At 35.0% G+C, this 20,315-nt stretch overlaps 1 protein-coding gene across 1 annotated transcript in view; it reads left to right on the top strand.

The window, feature by feature from the left end:
- itgb8 (integrin, beta 8) overlaps positions 1–18,621 on the top strand; it is a 37,741-nt gene extending 19,120 nt beyond the window's left edge. The window contains exons 10-15 of the mRNA XM_058754745.1: positions 1,100–1,457; positions 2,110–2,332; positions 11,345–11,448; positions 11,521–11,631; positions 14,325–14,485; positions 17,400–18,621. Of these exons, the coding sequence (XP_058610728.1) occupies positions 1,100–1,457; positions 2,110–2,332; positions 11,345–11,448; positions 11,521–11,631; positions 14,325–14,485; positions 17,400–17,522 (1,080 nt within the window). The 3' untranslated portion in view covers positions 17,523–18,621. The remainder of the gene's footprint in view (positions 1–1,099; positions 1,458–2,109; positions 2,333–11,344; positions 11,449–11,520; positions 11,632–14,324; positions 14,486–17,399) is intronic.
- Positions 18,622–20,315: the final 1,694 nt, after the last annotated feature.

Below are 20,315 nucleotides of genomic sequence, written 5' to 3'. Positions count from 1 at the left end.
TAAAAAAAATCCCTCTTTTGTGTTCACAGAAGAAAAAAAACATACAGATCAGTGTTGTTACTGTTAACTAAAACTAATGCTAAAACTATTAAAATACATTTTGTTAACTGAAATAAAGGTGAAATAAAATACAAATATTAGATGAAATCTTCAAAATTAGATTAAATTTAGACATGAAAAGATGATTAGCTGGCAGAACTAAAACTAAAACAACTAAATTAAAGCTAAATAAATAGAATAGAAAAATATTACAAATTACCAAAAAAAAATTAAAATTACAAAATGTAATTGAATTTTGTTGGCAGTACTAAAGCAACAAATTAAAACTGAAATAAAAATAAAGCTAAATATAATGGAACAAATTAAATATGACTATTAGCTAAACTACTTAAACTTATGAAACTAAATTGAAAATTAGAAGTAAAAAGAATCAAATAAATTAGTAAAACTATTTAAAATAAAACGTATTAAAGCTAAACTTATAACTAATAAAAATTACAAAACATACTTAAAACTGAAAATATACAAATAAATGCTCATTTTAAATATGAATAAATGTTAATAAATTCTTTAAATAAATTAAAATATGAATAAATACCCCACACATATAGTATAAGGATGCTGAAAATTCAGCTTTGCAACACAGATATAAATAACATTTTACCATTCACATATAAACAGCTTTTTTGAATAGTAATAATATTTCATAATTTTACTGTATTTTTTTATCAAATAAATGCAGCCTTGGTGAGCAAGAGAGATTTTTTTATTTATTTATTTATTTTTTTGAAACATTAAAAATATTACCGAACCCAAACTTTTGAACCGTACACTCTTAAAAATAATAAAGGTGCTTCACGGTGCCATAGAGGAACCTTTTTTGACCAAATGGGTCCATAAAGAACCTTTAACATTTTCACAAAAGGTTCTTTGTGGTGAAAGAAGGTTTTTCAGATTATAAAGAGATGGTTCTTTAAAGAACCTTTGACTATTTTTCTTCCAAAAATGGTTCTTCTTATTTTTAGGAGTGTCGGTCAGAATGAGATATTTTCTGAACTGTCGTCAGTGGGGGTTATCTCTGTGTTTGTCTCGTCTGAAGGTTTTCTTCAGGGTGACTGTAGGAATGAGCAGTTGTCCGGCGGACGGCGGCGATCGGGATGTTTTGATGTCCGTCAGGCCCGTGGGCTTTAACGAGTCCATGAGCGTCCGGATCCGTCAGATGTGTGCCTGCGACTGCGCTCAGACGGGCCGCTGTCGTGATGACCCCGATCCCGCGGACTGTCCCGCGGAGACCAGCGGCTGTAGAGCGCACCGGAGCGCAGCCGTCTGCAGCGGGAGAGGGGTCTGTAAGTGCGGGACGTGTGTGTGTGACTCCAGCAGACTGGGAAACATCTACGGCAAGTTCTGTGAGATGGACGACTTCTCCTGTCCGTATGTGAAGGGCCTGGTGTGTGCAGGTGAGCGCCGAGATGTGTGTAAGGTCTGAACTAGGCCTGCCTGACTAACTAACTATATTATATAGTATAATGTATATTAAATCAATTAATAATAAGTTTGGAATTTAATGCCATTTTTAAAAGTTCTATATAATAAAAAAATATATATATATATATATATTAGATATTTTTTAAATATGTATAATGTATATGTGTGCATATAATTTGTGTGCATGTATAATTAATATGAAATTTGGATCTTAAAAAGTTGTAGGTATTAAATTAATTTGGTAATTCTTCTTTTAAATTATATAACCTAATATTTATTTATTTATTTATTTATTTATTTATTTTAATTTAAAAATGTTTTATATATTGAATATTCATTTGATCATTTCTATTTTTAAAATAAAAGATAAAATAGTAAATATAATAAAAGTAATTTTATAATATAATTTTTTTAATAGTAAATGTATATTAAATAATCATTCGTTAATACCTATTTTTGAAATAAATATCTAACAATGAAAGGTACTCATAATCTCATTTTATGTATTATAAATGTATAAAAAATGTGTATTTCTTTAAACAACATAAAAATCTCTGGAATGGACACATTTGTACTGGTATATACCGTCATATAAATGTGTGTTTTTATGCTTTGATGTTTCAGGACACGGCCGGTGTGTTTCGGGTGAGTGTGTGTGTCTCCCTGGCTGGACGGGTGAGTCCTGCGACTGTCCCGTCTCCACCGAGAGCTGCGTGTCAGATGACGGCTTGATTTGCAGCGGCTGGGGAAAGTGTGTGTGCGGCAAGTGTGTGTGTGACGACACTCGGCGATCTGGAGCCTTCTGTGAGAAATGCCCCATCTGCTACAGTTCCTGTCAATCACACTGGTAACCGCTTGCACTGATTGGCTAGAACAGCTGTCAATCACACAATTAAAAAGAGCGTTTGTATACCTTTCTAAAGGGGCGTCACACTAGACTTTGCCTTCTATTCACTTTCATTCATGCGCATGTAAACGTGGGAATGCAAGAGAAAATGTTTTGTCTTCCTCTGCATACCGGAGTTAAAAATAATTTTGTAAAGAGAAAACACGTTTGACCAATAGAGGATGTAACCGTCATAAAAATGGAATAGATCAGATGTATTTATTTATTAAACTATTTTAAATGCTTTGTATATGTAACATTTGTAACAAGGACACCGTAAAATAAAGGGTTACCAATTTATGTAAATTTATGTAAATTAATTTAATAATAATTTTAATATTTATTAAAAACAGACACCCTGGAATATGACGTCATATCCTGTTGCCCATATTTTTGTGTAAAATAATTTTTCATGCTAAGTTTTGTGGGACTAGCACTTTAGGTTTTGTTCTTAATGGAAAACAAGTATACTGCATACTGCACAGTATATACTGCATGCTATTTTTAATGTAAAATAGTGTGTAGTATTCAGCAACAATGTAGTACAAAAACATCAAATTACATGTGTAATTCCAGTTGTGAAATCATTTTGCATACTTGCAATTTTGCATACGTAAAGCACACATTAAAAAAAAAAAAAAATCGTACTGCATACTGTACAGTACTGTATGCTAGTTTAGAAGTTGAATGTACAATTGTGCAGTATTCATCAATGAAGTAGCTCAACTACATTATATTGCATGTGTAATTCCAGTTCTGAAATAATTTTGCATACTTTAAATTTTGCAATACCTTTGCATAATTAAAAAATACAAGCACACTGCTTACTGCACAATATATACTGTATACTAGTTTTAAGAGTTGGAGGTGAAACAGCATGTAGTACTCAGCAATATAGTAGTACGCTACACAACCTCATGTTGCATGTGCAATTCTGCATACTTACAATTTTGCATACTTAAAGCATACAATATTTAAATATACAATAATTTTGCATACTTAAAGAATACAAGCTTACTGCATGTGAATGTAAAATTGTGCAGTATTCATCAATGCAGTAGCACAACTACATTATATTGCATGTGTAATTCCAGTTCTGAAATAATTTTGCATACTTTAAATTTTGCAATACCTTTGCGTAATTAAAAAATACAAGCACACTGCTTACTGCAAAGCACATACTGTATGCTATTTTTAAGAGTTGTAAATAAAATATGTAGTATTCACCAGTAAAGTAGTACGCTACACAACCTCATCATGTTGCATGTATGATTTCAGTTCTGAAATAATTTTGCATACTTACAATTTTGCATACTGAGAGAATACAAGCATACTGCATACTGCACAGTAATACTGTATAAAAATGCAAGTATTCTTTAAAAAGCATTTTGAATGTCTCTACTGTTTGTACTGAAATGAAATAATGAGTCATTGATAACATTTCCAGCTCATTCCTCACACTGGAAATGGAAGGTCAGATCAAGCACATTGCATTGTGGGATGCAGTCTTCTGTGCAGAGTAGAAATAGTAAGTAGAAATAGTACAAGTAGTACGCCATTTTGAACATTGCATAAATTCACAACATAACCTAAAGTGTTGGTCACTATGAAAACAAGTATGTAAAATTGTTAGGGATGCATGATCGCTCACTTCGCACACACATCATATGGATTAAGACTACATCATAAATAAAATGTAAAAAAATTGGGGAATTCACTATAAACAACATTTATTTTAAACGTCAAGCATGCACAACTTATTTAAAGTGAAAGTGAAACTGAAACTAGGAGCCTGTGTGAAATGCGCTCGGCTATTATGATCTATTATGGATCAGTGTAAAAAAAACGTGACTTAAGTTTCAGAAAATATGTTCATCACTGTTAAAAGTGCAATGAAAATACAGGTATCGGTACTTAGTATCGGCAAGTACCAAAAATAAAAGTATCGTATTGGCCAGTTCTGGAAAAAGCTGAAATTATGTCATATTCCAGGATGCTTTTTACATTAATAATATTAAAAAATATTATTATTTTAAATAAATGTATTATTATATAATATTATTAATTATATTTAAATTAGTGCTATTTTAGTATCATTGAAATACTATTATTGTTTTTATTAATATTTTGAATCAGTTTTTTCCGTTTTCATTGTAATTTTAGTTAGTTTTAGTAATTTTGTTGTTTATTTTTGTCAATGTTTGTGTGTGCATGTGTATATATTTTTTATTATTATTATTATTATTATTTATTTTTTGGCTTTAAACAAACAGGGAAAATTAACAACCTGTACATTAAATACTGCAGTTGTAAGTGTAGACAACAGGGTTTACACAGCCATCGTTTGAGAATATAGTATACAAAGTGATCAGCTAATTAACTGACTACATATGACATGCAGATGTATGTATATACCCATACACACACTTTCATATAACATGCATCCAAACACCTATACACACATGCATGCATGCATATGCATATGCATATATATATATATATATATATATATATATATATATATATATATATATATATATATATATATATATATATATATATATATATATATATATATATATATATATATATATATATATATATATATATATATATATATATATATATATATACAAATTCTTGAAGGCATATATATTTACAACCCACATTTGTCATTATGAAGATACTTGACAGCTAAATAATTTAACTGATAAAAACATAGAATATACGAATACAAGAAGTTATTAGTGACTATAACACCTCTTGTCAATCAGGATACTGCTTGTTCCCTAACATAAACATTATACAATAATAATACAATAACCTAATTGTCGGATATCTTATAATTCTTTGTTGAAAAATTAAACAATATATAAAATTATACAATTATTTCAAACTCTCGTGTGCACCCCTAATCTTGACCCCTATGTCGAGAAGTAGTTATAAGTCTAAATTGTTAATTAAGGATTTTATTGGGTTCCATATTCTTGAAAATATTTTTTGTCTATCTAATAACTTATATCTCAGCTCTTCTAGGGGTAACACATAGCTTAGGTCTCGTTGCCAAACTTCGAATACAGGCTCAGATTCAGACTTCCATTTCTGTCAAATTGCCTTTTTTGCTAAGATCATGCATAAAGAAACAGCTTGTGACACACATTTACTTCCTATATCTGATGTATCTCCAAAAATACCCAATTTTGGTTCAGGTGGCAAATTAATTTGATATGCTTCTGAAATAAGTCTGAACATACTTTGCCAGAATGGTCTAATTTTATGACATGTCCAAAAAAAATGAGACAACATGCCTTCTGAGATTTTACATTTGTTACATATTTGAGGATACATTTGGGAAAATCTTATGTAGTTTGGTTTTCGAATAATGAAGTCTGAATAACTTTGAATTGAATCACACTATGCCTTGCATTAATAGAGCATTCATGAATTTCATTAAGACACTCTTCCCATGACTCACCAGATAATTCTATACCAAGTTCCTTTCCCCATTCTTGCCTAATATAATCAGTGTTTACATTCACCTTATCCAGTAGTAAAGCATAAAAGAAAGAAACAGTGCCTCGTTTTATTGGACTGCGATTACATATCATTTCAAGAGTTTGATGTATAGCCATGTTTTCAAAACCAGTGAAATGTTTCCTAGTAAAATCTCTAATTTGTAAATAGCGGAAAGAATCTGTGGGTAAAACATCATATTTCAATTTAAGTTGACTAAATGAGCAAAATTTATTCTCAATATATAGATCTCTTATGGAAATGAAACCCTTTTGCTTCCATCGGGAGAAAACCTTGTCTTGTAAGCCAGGGGTAAAGACATGGTTTTTACAAATTGGGCTGTCCAAATATATATGTGGAAGATCCAAAAATGATTTAATCTGTTTCCAAATCTTTAGAGAGTTATTTATTACCATATTTTCATTATAATACCTTGACTCAATTTGTATTGGACTATTCAACAAAGCCTCTAAAGATGTCGTCCTACAAGAAGTTCTTTCTAACCAAACCCATTCTGGTATCTCCACCTTATTCTCTGGAGTTTGTCTGTAAATTAGCGGCCCAGGAGTAACTTCTGAAGGAAGGAAGACTGAATCCTCCTTCTGCTTTGGGCTTACATAGATGTTTTTTAGATATTCTGACAGCTTTATAATTCCATATAAAAGAAATAATTATAGACTCTAATTTTGTAAATAGTTTTGCCGGTATCGGAACTGGAATAGAGCAAAATAAATACAAAAATCGAGGAAGCGTTACCATTATGATTGCATTGATCTTTCCTGCCATAGACGCAGGTAAAGTCCTCCAAAATTGTATATTATCTTTTAGCTGATTCACTTTCACATGCTAGTTCGCCTTTAGAAGTGCATCTGCCTTTCTTGTGAATATAATTCCTAAATGTTTATGAGCAATCTTAAATGGTATAGAATTTAAAAAAAATTTGTCAATATCCTCAGTTAGGGGCATTAACTTAGCCTGACCACGTCAGACTTCGTACTTCCGCTCAATTTCAGTTCGCTTCTGTACTCGGTCTGATATAGCAGACCATCTCCCAGATTATCTCCGGCTCCGCAGCAGCCGTCCAACCAGCGAACAGAGGGCGGGCTGAGAGCCGAATTTAAGATTGTAGTTTAGGTGAGGGAAATCTAAAACGACAGCGGACATGAGGACACGGGATGCTATTCGCTCTGTTGTGGAGAATATTCCCGGGATTTGCCAACTGAAGCCCGAACAAGAAGAGTGTCTGGTTCACATTTTGAATGGAGGTGATTGTTGTGGCCCTACTCCCGACAGGTTTTGGGAAAAGTTGAATTTATCAACTGTTACCGAGAAACTGGGGAGGCCAAAGTTCGGCAAGGCGATAATTGTGGATGCGTAGATTTACTTCACATAATCTGCAAAAGTCGTTCACAGCCATCTTCACTCCGATATTTCGCTCGATGCTTTTGTTTTCACCGCACACCTGTGTTTACAGCGGAAGTTCGAGGCGGGTGAGCCGGCACATAACATATGTCATAACCAAACGTTATGTGATTGGCTTACGGGTACACCAATGATTTTAAACTTCAGACAAGCGCCCGCCCACGAGAAAGTAAACGCTTGTCAGTTATGCCCTTCCAGACTCTGTCTACGAAGCAAAGCGAAGTAGCACAGTTTGTTATTACCAGGCTAGCATTAACTCACTTTTATCCCAATTTACTGTAAAACCCGACAGTTTATTAAATGATTCTAAAAGCTTCAAAAGAGGTGGAATAGACAATTCTGGCTTTGCTCTATATATAAAAGTACATCATCTGCATATAAAGATACTGTATATATTGGGGTCTATTCGCTAGTGCAAATAGATGGGAGGAGAGAGGCCTTGGCGTGTTCCTCTGTATAGTGGGAATGAGGCTGAAAATGTAAAGTTTGTTAGGACTGAAGATTTTGGATTAGCATACAAAATATTAATCCATTGAATGAATTTGTCCCCAAATCCAAATCTTTTTAGAGTTGCGAACATATAAGGCCATTCAATTTGATCAAATGCACATTGTGCATCTAAGGAAATCAAACATGCTTTTGTTGTATGTTTCGTGTATATTATATTATAAAGACGTCTCAAGTTTAATTGTATGTGCCGATTAGGCATAAATCCTGTCTGATCTTGATTTATGATTGAACATATATGCTGTTGCAGTCTATTAGCTAATACCTTGCTAATGATTTTTGCCTCTATTGGAATAAGAGAGACTGGAAGATGTGATGACAACTTAATTTTATCCCGTCCGGGCTTAGGTATCAATACTACGTTAGCATTATAAAGTGTTGGGGGGAGTTTCAATTGAGAGAATGAATATATTGAAGAAACACTGGGGCGAGAATCTCCCAGAAATTTTTCATAATATTCTGCACTAAACCCATCTGGGCCTGCACATTTATTATTAGGGAGGTTATTAACAACTTCGTTTACTTCATTTAGAGTAATTTCCTTTTCCAACATTTCAACAGCTTCTTCACTTATTTGGGGAAGTTCAATATTAGATAAGAATTTATTTATTTCATTTGTATCTATTTCTTTTGGATGTGCATACTACTTTTTAAAAGTCTGCAAAGCATTTATTTATCCGTTTCGGATCTGTTATTATTTCCCCACTCTCCGTCTGAATCTTATGAATGGCTCTAGATGCGTCTCACCTAATTCAAAATGGTATTGTTTAATTTGATTAAGCTGTTTAGCAATTTTTTTTGGCAAGAATAGAATTATATTCACTTCTCAAAGTTACTGTTTTCTTTAAAGTAGTTGAACAATAATTGGTTTTATAACTTTCCTCTAATTCAGTAATTTATCCATTTCATTTAATCTCTTATCTTCTTTATTTTTTCTGATCTGAAACGAAATTATATCTCCCCTGATAACAGCTTTCATTGAATCCCATAGGACAGAATCTGTCACATTGCCAATATCATTTTCAGACAAAAAGTACCCAATTTTTTCTTTAATGCAATCACAGAATTTAATGTCATTCAAAAGAGAGTTGTCAAATCTCCAATTATACGTCCCTTTTTCCGACTTCAATTTTAGATCCAGTGATAATGGGGCATGATCTGATATTAATCTGTTATGATATTGAGTGGACTTAACCATTTTTAACAAACTGGAATCTATAATAAAAAGCTAAATTCTGGAATAGGATTTATGTACTGAGTAAAAAGAATATTCTCGAGCGGGTTTAAACACCGCCAGATGTTGAAATTTCTCAAATAGTTATGTAAAGTGGCTGCAGATTTACTTTTTGTGGTGCAACTAGGCCATGCATCTTTAACTGGGTCAATAACACAATTAAAATCTCCCCCAATAATCACGTTATATAAAGCAAAGTCGGGTATTTTGTCTAAAACCCTTTCGGGTCATCATAATTAGGACCATACAAGTTAACCAATTTAATAGGAACTGAATGTATTTCACCACAAACAATTATATATCTACCATTTTTATCAGATATTGTCTGTTTATGTATAAATGGTACTTGCTTTTTTACGATAACCGCTACTCCCCTTGATTTAGTAGAGAAGTTTGACTTGAGCTGCCCATCCAGGATTAAGAAGAGCCTTCGCTGTTTGTTTTATACGAGTCTCTTGTAGAAATATAATTTCAGCATGAAGTTTATTAATATGAGTATATACCTTATGTCTTTTCAGTGGATGATTCAAATCTCTCACATTCTTTACTGTGCCTTCTCTGTGTGTTTGATCTATTCTAAATATTTATATAAAAGTAGATATTTTTTCTGATATGATATCTGATGCTATTTTAATTTTACTAGGCCATAGCGAACCATAACTGTAGATTCCAGCCTCCTCTGGTGTGTCAAATGTTTTAGTCTCACCTTCTTTTGCGGTCACGATGAGTGTAGATGGGAATCGAAACCTGTACTTGACGCCGAGATTTTTGCATTTTTTTTCTTTATTTCGGCAAATCGGTATCTCTGCTTCAACACATCTGAGGTCAAATCTGGAAAAATGTGCACCCTTTTTCCTTTGTATTCTAGAGATTTCTCTCTGGCCAGCTTCATGATTAACTCTTTTGTTTGGTAATGTTGTACCCTGATGACAAACGCTCTTGGACGAACATCTCTCGGTCTGGATAGGTTTGCTGAAGTGTATATAAACTGTTTTCTTCCTTCTCTGCAACTCCTATCAGCCGAATGTTATTGTGTCTGGAGCGGGACTCGAGGTCGTTATATTTGTCTCTGAGTCTCTTACACTCCTCCAGTAGTTCTGCACGCTGTTTTTCTACACGTCAGCTGGGTTTCTTGGTTTGTAGTAGCCTCTTCGATCGTCGTGACTTTTTCTGCCATGGTTGTCAGCATCGATCGTAGCTCAGTCAGTGTTTGCGTGAACGTGTCAGATTTTTGGCTAAATTAAGCATTTAAGGGTTGTCATGGCGTCCATGATGTCTTGAGTGCTAGGAGAATTTGCGCTAGCGTCTGGCCTCGGCTCCCCGCAGCGTTGTTCGAGGCCTTGCCCTGATCGTCGGCCTCTTCATGTAGTTTGCCGTCTTTTTTCAGATGTTTTGGCACTGTTGTGGTTTTATTAACTTCTTGACTGACTTCTGAACAACTCAGGTTAAACATTAAATTTCAGATTAATTTATTACGAAATTATCCGGAGGATTAGCGGAGTTTAGACGAAAGCGGCTTTGTCCGTGTGAACCGGAACCGGAACTCTTTTTAAATAATTTTTTATCTCAGTTTTTGTCTATTTTATTTATTTGTTGTTGTTTTTTTGTGTTGAATTTTAAGCAATTTGTTTATTTTTACTTCAGTTTTACTTATCTAAGCACTTAAAAGTTGATCTAAATTAAAATGCATATTAAATAAAACAAAACCCAATTTTATATAATATTTAATATTTATTTATGTATATTATATTTATTTTTGTTGAATTGTAAGCTATTTATTTTTAATTATTTGTTTTTATTTATATATATATATATATATATATATATATATATATAACAAATAATTATGTATGCATTTCTGTATAGTTCTTATTCATTTTTATTTAGTACATTAGGTTAAACTAAATCAAAATAAGAAATTTTGTTTTGGCAACTAGCTGAAATAAACATTTATTTTGTATTTTATTTTAGTTAACGTTTTTTTTTTTTTTTTCTGGTTGAATTGTGTCAGGCGGATAAAGAGGTTCAGGGAAAGGGGTTGTTTTCATTTTAGTTTTAATAAATGACCCTGATTTATATAATTTAATTATAATAGTTCATTTATTATTTATTAATTTAATAAGGTTGTTAAAATAATGTAATTAATATATTAAATAATAATAATTTTATAAATGTATATGATCTACTCCACTTCTCTTTTCTAAGAGTTCAATCTGTGTCGTTTACATCCTCAACTGATGAGTCGTCATTATTAGTTTCCGTGCTAATAATCGTAATGTCATGCTCTCTATCATCAGGAGCTGTGTGAAGTGTCACCTCTCTCACGGCCTGGGATCAGACGCGCTGCAGCTCTGTAATCACAGCTGTGCTCCAGCGGTGGAGTATGTGGAAGACATCACAGGTACTACAGCACAAACACAGAGAGAAACACGGGAGGCTACAGTGCGTCTGAATGAACTGTGCTGTTGTTCAGAGCTGGTGCGGGGGAAATACTGCCAGTATCCCAGCAGTGAGAAGTGTCAGCATCGATTCCTCGTGGACTTGGCTTCGGATCGGCCTCAGCTGCACATCAGTCAACATCCTGGTGAGGAAATGAATTCTTCTCTTCATCTGCTCCTCCTCCGCCTTTCCCTTTTCCCACCTCTGTTCAACAGCGCTGAAAAATTTGAAATTATATTTCACTCACAGAATGAAGCCTATTTTAAGACTGTTTGTGACATTATTTTATTCTCATTACTGTAATGTGTCCAGTCCAGATGTTTTAGTTTAGAGTTGTTTTTTCTCATTTGATTCTTATTCCTGTAATACAACGTTGTTGTTTTTTTATTTTGGTATTTAAATTTTATTTAAACTCAATTAAATGCAGTTCAACAATGACTGCTGTTCCATGACATATAAATACTTTACAGTTTTGTGTTACTAAATATTTTAGAGTCGTTATTTTCCACATTACAGTAATGTTAAAAGTAATTTTTTGCATTACAGTAGTGCAATTTTATTATGGAATTGTGCTTAATTTGAGTTAATTGTAAGTTATTTGTTTGTTTTTAATATTTATTTTGTTTATATTTTATTTTATTTATTTTATGTTTATATGTATTTTATTTTCATTTATATTTTATTTATTTGATTTTGTGGTGAATCATAGTGTATTGTAAGCTATTTATTTGTTTGTTTACTTGTTTTGTATTTTGTTTATTTATTTATTTTGTTTTATATTTTAATATATACTTTATTTTTAATTTGATTTTATTATGAATGCTATTCATTTATTTTTAATTCATTGTATTATTTATTTATTGTTTATTTAATTTGTATTTAATTTTTTTTAGAAATTGGGGGGGGGTGAATTGTAAGCTGTCTATTTATTTTATTTATAATTTTATATACCTTTTATTTATTGTTTGTTTATTTTTATTTTTATTTTTTGTCTTATACATTATTTATTTATTTACTTAATTTTTGGTGAATTGTAAGCTGTTTTCCTCCATTTTATTTATTTATTTATTTTGTATTTTAAATTTGTATTAATTAATTATTATTATTTTTTTTTTTTTACTTATTTAGATTTTGTGGCAACATTCAGGAGATTCACTCTACTCTGTGCTGATTTGTTGCCAAAAGGAGTCTTTATTGCTCATAGTTTGCTCAGGAGGTTTATAGGAGTTTTGTTTCTTTTGAAGTATAAGTTTCAAAGCTTAAGTTCTTCTTTAAATTCACACACACACACACACACACACACACACTTACAGTAAAGAGCAGCTCAGATAATTTGATGAGTTCATATTGAGATCTATTCTGATTGCTTTTCTGGGCTTTTTTTCAGGAGACATCATTGCTGTCTAGGAAAAACATCTGATATGTTTTTAGCAGATGCAGTTTTAATGCATTTAAAAAAACTAATTTCTTTCAAAATCTTCACTGTGCTGGTTGAATTGTGTCAGGCGGATAAAGAGGTTCAGGGAAAGGGTTTGTTTAGGACAAAAGAATCCAATAATTCATTCATAAGCTAAACAGCGGCCAGATGTTTCTGTTGTGTGCCGTTACGACATCAGCAGCAGCTGAGCTACACACATCCAGCGTTCCTGTTCTCAGTGGCTCCGATCCAGTCCGGCCCCAACACAGAGGACACAGAGTAGCATATTGACATTTAGCAGGTTTCCATGGTGATCTTGAAGCAGCACACACACACACACACACACAAAGGCTTGTGCTGTTTCAGTGCAGCGCTGAGGGGGCGTGGGGTGTGTCCTAAACGCCATTCGGATGAGTGGCTTTATAATGGAGAATGTTCAGGAGACCAAAACAACACTATTGAGATCTCTGTAATATCTCTGTTGCTTTGCCGTGACAGTAATGCGATTAAACGGAGAGACTACTGCTTTATTAAGCCTCGTTCACACCAGAGATGATAATTATAACCTTCAGGTGCTGGCATGGCAATGAAATGAATGTAGAATATTTTTGTTTGATAATGTTTTTCTATATATTTTGTATTTTTAGGGGATTTTATAGTACTGAATTATATTTCTGCAGGAGTTATAATTTAATATATTACCTTTTAGCCACTTTTTGAGCATAGAAAATTAAATTGAATGCACAGATCAAAGTTTGGTCTCTTTTTAAAGAAGACACTTGGCTACTATTTGCAAGTTTTATATGAAATGTATATTCTCCAAATCATGTTTTACTCTGAAACTGCATGAAAGTCAAACCCATGAAGTTGTGTTCCAAATTTGAGGTTGATATCACAAAATATGAGCTTTCAGTAAGATTTAGTTTGGGCGCAGTACCAAATGCTTCCACTAGATGAAATTCGCTTTAGTAATAGTAAAATAGTAACAAAAATGACTGAAGAACACCTGAGGTCTGTTCTGATCTATTCTGTTCTATTCTATTACGCTTTAATTTAGTTTTATTAATTTTAGTACTTTAGTACAGCAAAATATTTCTAATTTTCATTCAAGTTTTATAAGTTCAAGTTTATCTAACATTTCCATTTCTATTCTATTATATTATATTATATTATATTCTGCAACTCAAGCATTTATCATCAAATAATCTGATCTACTCCACATTTATTTATCTTACGGTATTCATTCTCACTGTATGTCTGCTATTGACTAAAGAATTTTACGAGAAATTATTATCTCTTTGAAGGAGGCGGCTTCTGAGTAGTATGACATCCTGTGGGATCAGAGATGAGCAAAATTCAGTCTTGTGATGACTTTGGCTGTTGTTTGTGTTGGTTATAGTCTGGTCTCTGTTGTGTAACAGTGTGTGTTTGGAGTCGGCGGTACTTTAAGACGTTCCTCAGCGCCTTCCTTCTGACCGTCACACTGGGAATCGGCATGCTGGCCGCCATCCGACAGCTGCTGAGAGCTAGAAACTGCTCGTGGCAGTCCAACCCTGAGCAACAGTTTGACCACAGCCGTAAGGTAATGTGGGTTCATGTGTGTGTTCAGTATGAGAAAACTACAGCTGAGTTCAATTTTAAAGAAATGTTCACTCGCCCAAAAAAACTAATAATATTAATATTCATTTATTATTATTTACTCACCTTCATGTCATTCCAAACCAATGTTGTTTTAGTGTATGTATAAAATATAATTTTTTCCCCCAGATATATTCAGAATAATTTTAGTTTTTTTTTTTTTTTTTTTTTCATTTCTAATTTTCAATTAGGTTTTATGAGTGTAACAGTGCAGAGAAGCTCTTTTCTCAGTATGGAGTTAGACTCGGTGAGTGTGGTGGCGCATCTCACCAACGAGCGTGCCCAGTCCATGCTGACCTACCTGAGTTCCTTCAGAGGCAGGATGGTGGTACCACTGAAACGCTTTCAGAGGCTTCTGGGGTATATGGCATCCGCAGCTGCAGTCTCGCAGCTCGGATTGCTTCATATGGGACCACTTCAGCACAGGTTACACTCCCGAGTCCCGAGATGGGCATGGCGCCGCGGTACAGTTCGCGTGACCATCACGCCAACGTGTTTCCACTCATTCAGCCTCTGGATGGACCTTGTCTTTCTACGGGTCGAAGTACCCTTAGAACAAGTGTCTCGGCATGTCGTTGTCACTGTGGATGCCTTCAGTGCAGGCTGGTGCGCTACATGCAGCAGGCAGGCAGCCTCGGGCCTCTGGACGGGGCCTCGACTGCTTTGGCACATCAACTGCCTCGAGATTGCTGGCAGTGCTACTAGCTGCAGCTGTCTCGTACATCAACTGGCAGGGTTGTCTACGTTCACGTCGCATGTCACAGCTCGCCTGGCATCTCCTCCTCTGAAGTCAGACGCAGTGCAAGAGAGCTCAATCGTGCAGCCGATGTGCTCTCACGACAGCTCACGTTCCCCGGAGAATGGCGACTCCGTCCCGAGACGATCCGGCTGTTCTGGAGTCGATTCGGGGAAGCTCAGGTAAACCTGGTTGCCAGACTTAAGTGTTTTGTCCACCAGCAGTGGAAGACACTTTCACTCAGGCCAGAGCCCTCTCTACGAGGCGAGTTCTTGCCTTAGAGTTGAGTCTGTTTGTGATCTAGTATTCTTCTCGCCAAGAAGACCCCCAAAGATGCACAATTGAAGTAGTGCGTTTTTCCTGCAGGAAAGGTTGGAGCGTAGGCTGTCACCCTCCACCTTGAAAGCGTATGTGGCTGCTATCGCAGCACATCACGTTGCAGTGGACGGCCGGTCCCTGGGAAAGCACAATCTCATCGTCAGGTTCCTGAGGGTGCCAGAAGGTTAAATCCTCCTAGGCTACCCCTGATGCCCTCCTGGAATCTCTCTATCATCCTGGCTGGACTTCAGAGGGGTCCCTTTGAGCTGCTGGATTCAGTCAAGCTGAAGTTCCTGTCTGCTAGGACAGCACTCCTGACCGTGCTCACTTCCATCAAGAGGGTCGGGAACCTCCTAGCATTTTCGGCGAGCGAAGAGTGCCTTGTGTTCGGGCCGGACTACTCTCACGTTGTCCTGAGACTCCGGTCTGGATACGTGCCCAAGGTTCCCACCACGCCTTTTCGTGGTCATGTGGTGAACCTGTAAGCACTGCCCTCGGAGAAGGCAGATCCAGCCTTGGCGTTGCTGTGTCCCGTAAGAGCGTTGCGCATCCTACGGGCAGGATGTGGCCTCCATAGCACCCTTCTCTGGAAGGTTCGCTTCTCCGTCGTTACTGCCGAGCTGTAACAACAAATAGGAAAGACTTGAAGCAATCTTTCATTGAAGGTTGAAATCCCTTCTAAGTGAAAGGAACAGCGGCTTGGCTATCACCAGCTGCGATGTACTCACCTTTGGTCCCTGCAGGTACCAAGGTCAGCGAATTTGCCCTGGGGAGATGGGAAGGTTACGAGCTTTGCATGGCATTTGTCTGTCATGCGCTTCCTTGTCAACATTTGCAATGCCGTAAGGTTGTGACGGGGTTCAGGTTGTGGTGCTTTCCATGGACCCCTAATGTCGTCACGACATAACTCGTAATGAGCGACAGATAGGGAACGTCTCCATTACGTACGTAACCCTCGTTCCCTAATGGAGGGAACGGAGATGTTATGTCCCCATGCCACAATCTTGAACCATCAATGGGTGCCAGGGACACGTTCTCGGCTCCTCAGCGGAAAACCTGATGAGTGGATGCACCTGTCGCCTATTTACACCTGTATGCACGGGGAGTGGCTCAGGTATGCAAAATCCACTAGCCAATATACATTGGCGTTTTCTCTTAAAGTCAGAGATGATTGGGGCTCCCAAGTGAATCCCCTAATGTCGCCACGACATAACGTCTCCGTTCCCTCCATCAGGGAACGTGGGTTACAGTACGTAACCGAGACGTTCCTTAGTACTGCCAGCTAAACATTTATAAAAAATAGTATTTCAGTTGTAGTGTTAGTTGTAGTTTTAGTCTCTGTGGAGCACAAAAGCCTGCTCACCAAGGCAGCATTTATTTGATTAAAAACACGGTAAAATCAGTAAAATTGTGAAATATTATTACAATTTAAAATAACTGTTTTCTATGTGAATATATTTTAAAATGTAATTTATTTTTGTGATCAAAGCTGCATTTTCAGCATCATTACTCCAGTATTCAGTGTCACATGATCCTTCAGAAATCATTCTAATATGCTGATCTGCTGCTCAAGAAACATTTCTGATTATTATAAGTATTGAAAACAGTTTTGCTGCTTCATATTTTTGTGAAAACTGTGATAGATTTTATTTTTCAGGGTTCTCTAATGAATAGTTCAAAAGAATAGCATTTATTCATAATATAAATCTTTTGTGACATTATAAATGTCTTTACTGACACTTTTGATCAATTTAATGCTTCCTTGCTTAATAAAAGATGTATTCCTCTTTCTTTCTGAATGCAGAACTCATACGTCCCCACGACCAATGAGAAGACGATCACATACAGGAGGGACCGTCTGCCGAATCACCCGGTGGAGATGCACTCGCACGTGCCCAAGAAGCCCCTGAGCGATGCCTGGCAGTGATGATGAGGGTCAAAGGTCGCTCTAGAACCGAAGCACTACCTGAATGAAAACACAATCTTTCTCTTTAAGCACTTACTTCACGAGAGGTGTTTTTCATTTCATTTCTCATGTATGATGTTGAATGGCATTAAATCTCTTGTCTTGAAGCCACACAGAAAAAGAGACGGTACAGTAAACCCTTACTGATGTGCTTTAGCCACGTTCACCTCAATAGGCCAGTTTTCTGCTGAGTTACTGTTTGTTTATGTCTGTGAGCAGATGTGAAGGTGTGTTTGTGATATCTTTACTTGTTTTATTTTAATCGTCAACACGCTACAGACTCTGGCTGCGTTCAGAATAGCGTACTTGCATACTGTGCATTCTATTTCTGCAGGATGCATGCAGAAAATACACAGACCAATGCAATGGGCTTGACACTTCCAGTATAACGATGCTTTGTTTGGACTTAATTATTATATTATCAATTAATTATATGATCAATTGCATTAAATTATTTTTAGATTTATATAGTTTACATTTTAGTAATTTTATGTGCTTTTATTGTTTATATATGAATAAATTAAAGCTAAATAGAAATATTAAATATTTTGTTTACTATGTATGATATTTTATATTTCTTTTTTAACTTTATTTATTTTTTCATTTTAGTAGGCTACTTTAAATTCTGGAATGATCATTTTAGCAGCTTATTATTATTATTATTATTATTACTTTTTGTAATAGCAATGTTCACAGTATCCACCTTATTTTGCGACACGGAAGTAAGCTATTTTCTGTGAATGTTCGAGAATATCCGATTCTTTAGCTGCTAGGTAAATAACAAAGTGCAGTAAACGGTAAAACTTTTTGTTAATAATATGATAAGCAATAATATCAAGCAGCATAACGGACTTTGCACAGCTAAAATACCTGGAAGCTAATGATACCGGAAGTCTCGCACATTCAAATTACAAATGGCGCACCCGATCGTCAAAAATAAAGTGGATAGTACAGCTGATCCTGCACAGTACGCTTAAAGGGATAGTTCACCCAAAAATGATAACTCTGTCATCATTTACTCACCCTCAAATAGTTCCAAACCTGTATGAATTTCTTTGTTCTGCCGAATACAAAGGAAGATATTTTGAAGAAAGTTTGTAACCAGGCTGTTTTGGGGCACCATTGACTTCCATAGTAGGAAGAAAAAAAATTCTATGGAAGTCAATGGTGCCCCAGAACTGCTCTGTTTCCCACATTCTTCAGAATATCTTCCTTTGTGTTCAGCAGAACAAAGACATTCATACAGGTTTGGAACTACTTGAGGGTGAATAAATGATGACAGAATTTTCATTTTTCATGCCAGTACTCAATTCTGAACAAGTCGTGCTGACTTGGATTAGTATGCCACCTAGTGTTCAACACATTCTTAACCATTTCTAACAACTTTAGCAGGGGGATTTTTCTGAATTTTTTTTTTTGTAGTGAACATGGCATTGGGGTTTATTGAATGTGTTAATATTTAAGCGGAGATCTCAGAACTGTAGCCTAAGTTATTTCCCAGCACTTTTCCCAGCTCAAATGATTCCCTGATACAACTGGAGTTTTAAGGAAGTTTCTTCCTACACTAGTTTACTGTATGTTCAGATTTGCGCTTTGAGTTGTGTGTTAATTATTTAGCTGCTGGTCGGTATTTATATCTGTTGTCGTGTACTACTGAGGGCCCGTTTGTCCCCGGCAGCGGCCCAATAACGCAGTGCGTGATGGTACGAACCCTTGAGGTCACCATAGCATTCCTGTGGCTCTAATAAATCCAATTTTAACACACTGTTTACATTGGGAGAACATTAAACAATATTTATTTTTAGTATTTTTATTTTTTTCTCTCTCTTTTGTTAAAATATATATATATATATATATATATATATATATATATATATATATATATATATATATATATATATATATATATATATATATATATTGTTTTTGTATAGTGTGAACAGATCTGGTACAGAGCAATATTGTTAGCATGTGTATCCACACATTTCTGACTGATATGTGAATGTATTTGTGTAAAGCAAACATCACACCAGCCATTCTGGTTATGCTTTGTAGCCGGTTTAATGAAATAAATAAATAAAAATCATAACACTGTTCTTCAGTTGCATGGTGTCATCATTCAAGTTCATTATTGTGAGTTTATGAAAACTTAAGAAAAAAATTAAGATTGTATATCAAATTATTTTAAATGTAGGCTATTCAATTTATTTATTTATTTATTTATTATTTTTGATTTTAAAATCAGCATGAAAGGTGAAAGATTACAAAACTGAGAGCAAGGATTTGAATGTGAAAAATTGTAGCCAACAATAAATGTTTGTATACTAATATTTAAACTTAATTTTTAGCATACAAGTACAAATATTGTTCCCAAATTTAAATCGACATACTCTCGAGTTTTGCTACTCTTTTAGCTTCATACCACCATTTTTTAACTTAAATGCGAGCGGCTTCCGGTGTCATTCCTTTCCAGTTATTTTCCCAGTATAAAACAGTACTTTATGCTGCGTGGTGTTCCTTGTCATTGTATTTTAATTTGCTGTCGTAATCATGAACATATTTGTTTGCAGCACAATTTTACTGCACTTTGTTATTCTTAGATATTTAGCCTATATTGCGGCAAATGAATCCGAAGTCTCGCACAATTCACAGAATATGCTTCCGCGTTGCAAAACAAGTGAACACGATAAATACTGTGTCCTAATGTTATTCCTAACAGTTTTCATTTGTATTCTGGTAAAGCAGAGGATTAAT

This window comes from Onychostoma macrolepis, chromosome 19 (assembly GCF_012432095.1).
Source record: "Onychostoma macrolepis isolate SWU-2019 chromosome 19, ASM1243209v1, whole genome shotgun sequence".
NCBI lineage: Eukaryota > Metazoa > Chordata > Actinopteri > Cypriniformes > Cyprinidae > Onychostoma > Onychostoma macrolepis.
This window is presented reverse-complemented; position numbering and strand designations above follow the sequence as displayed.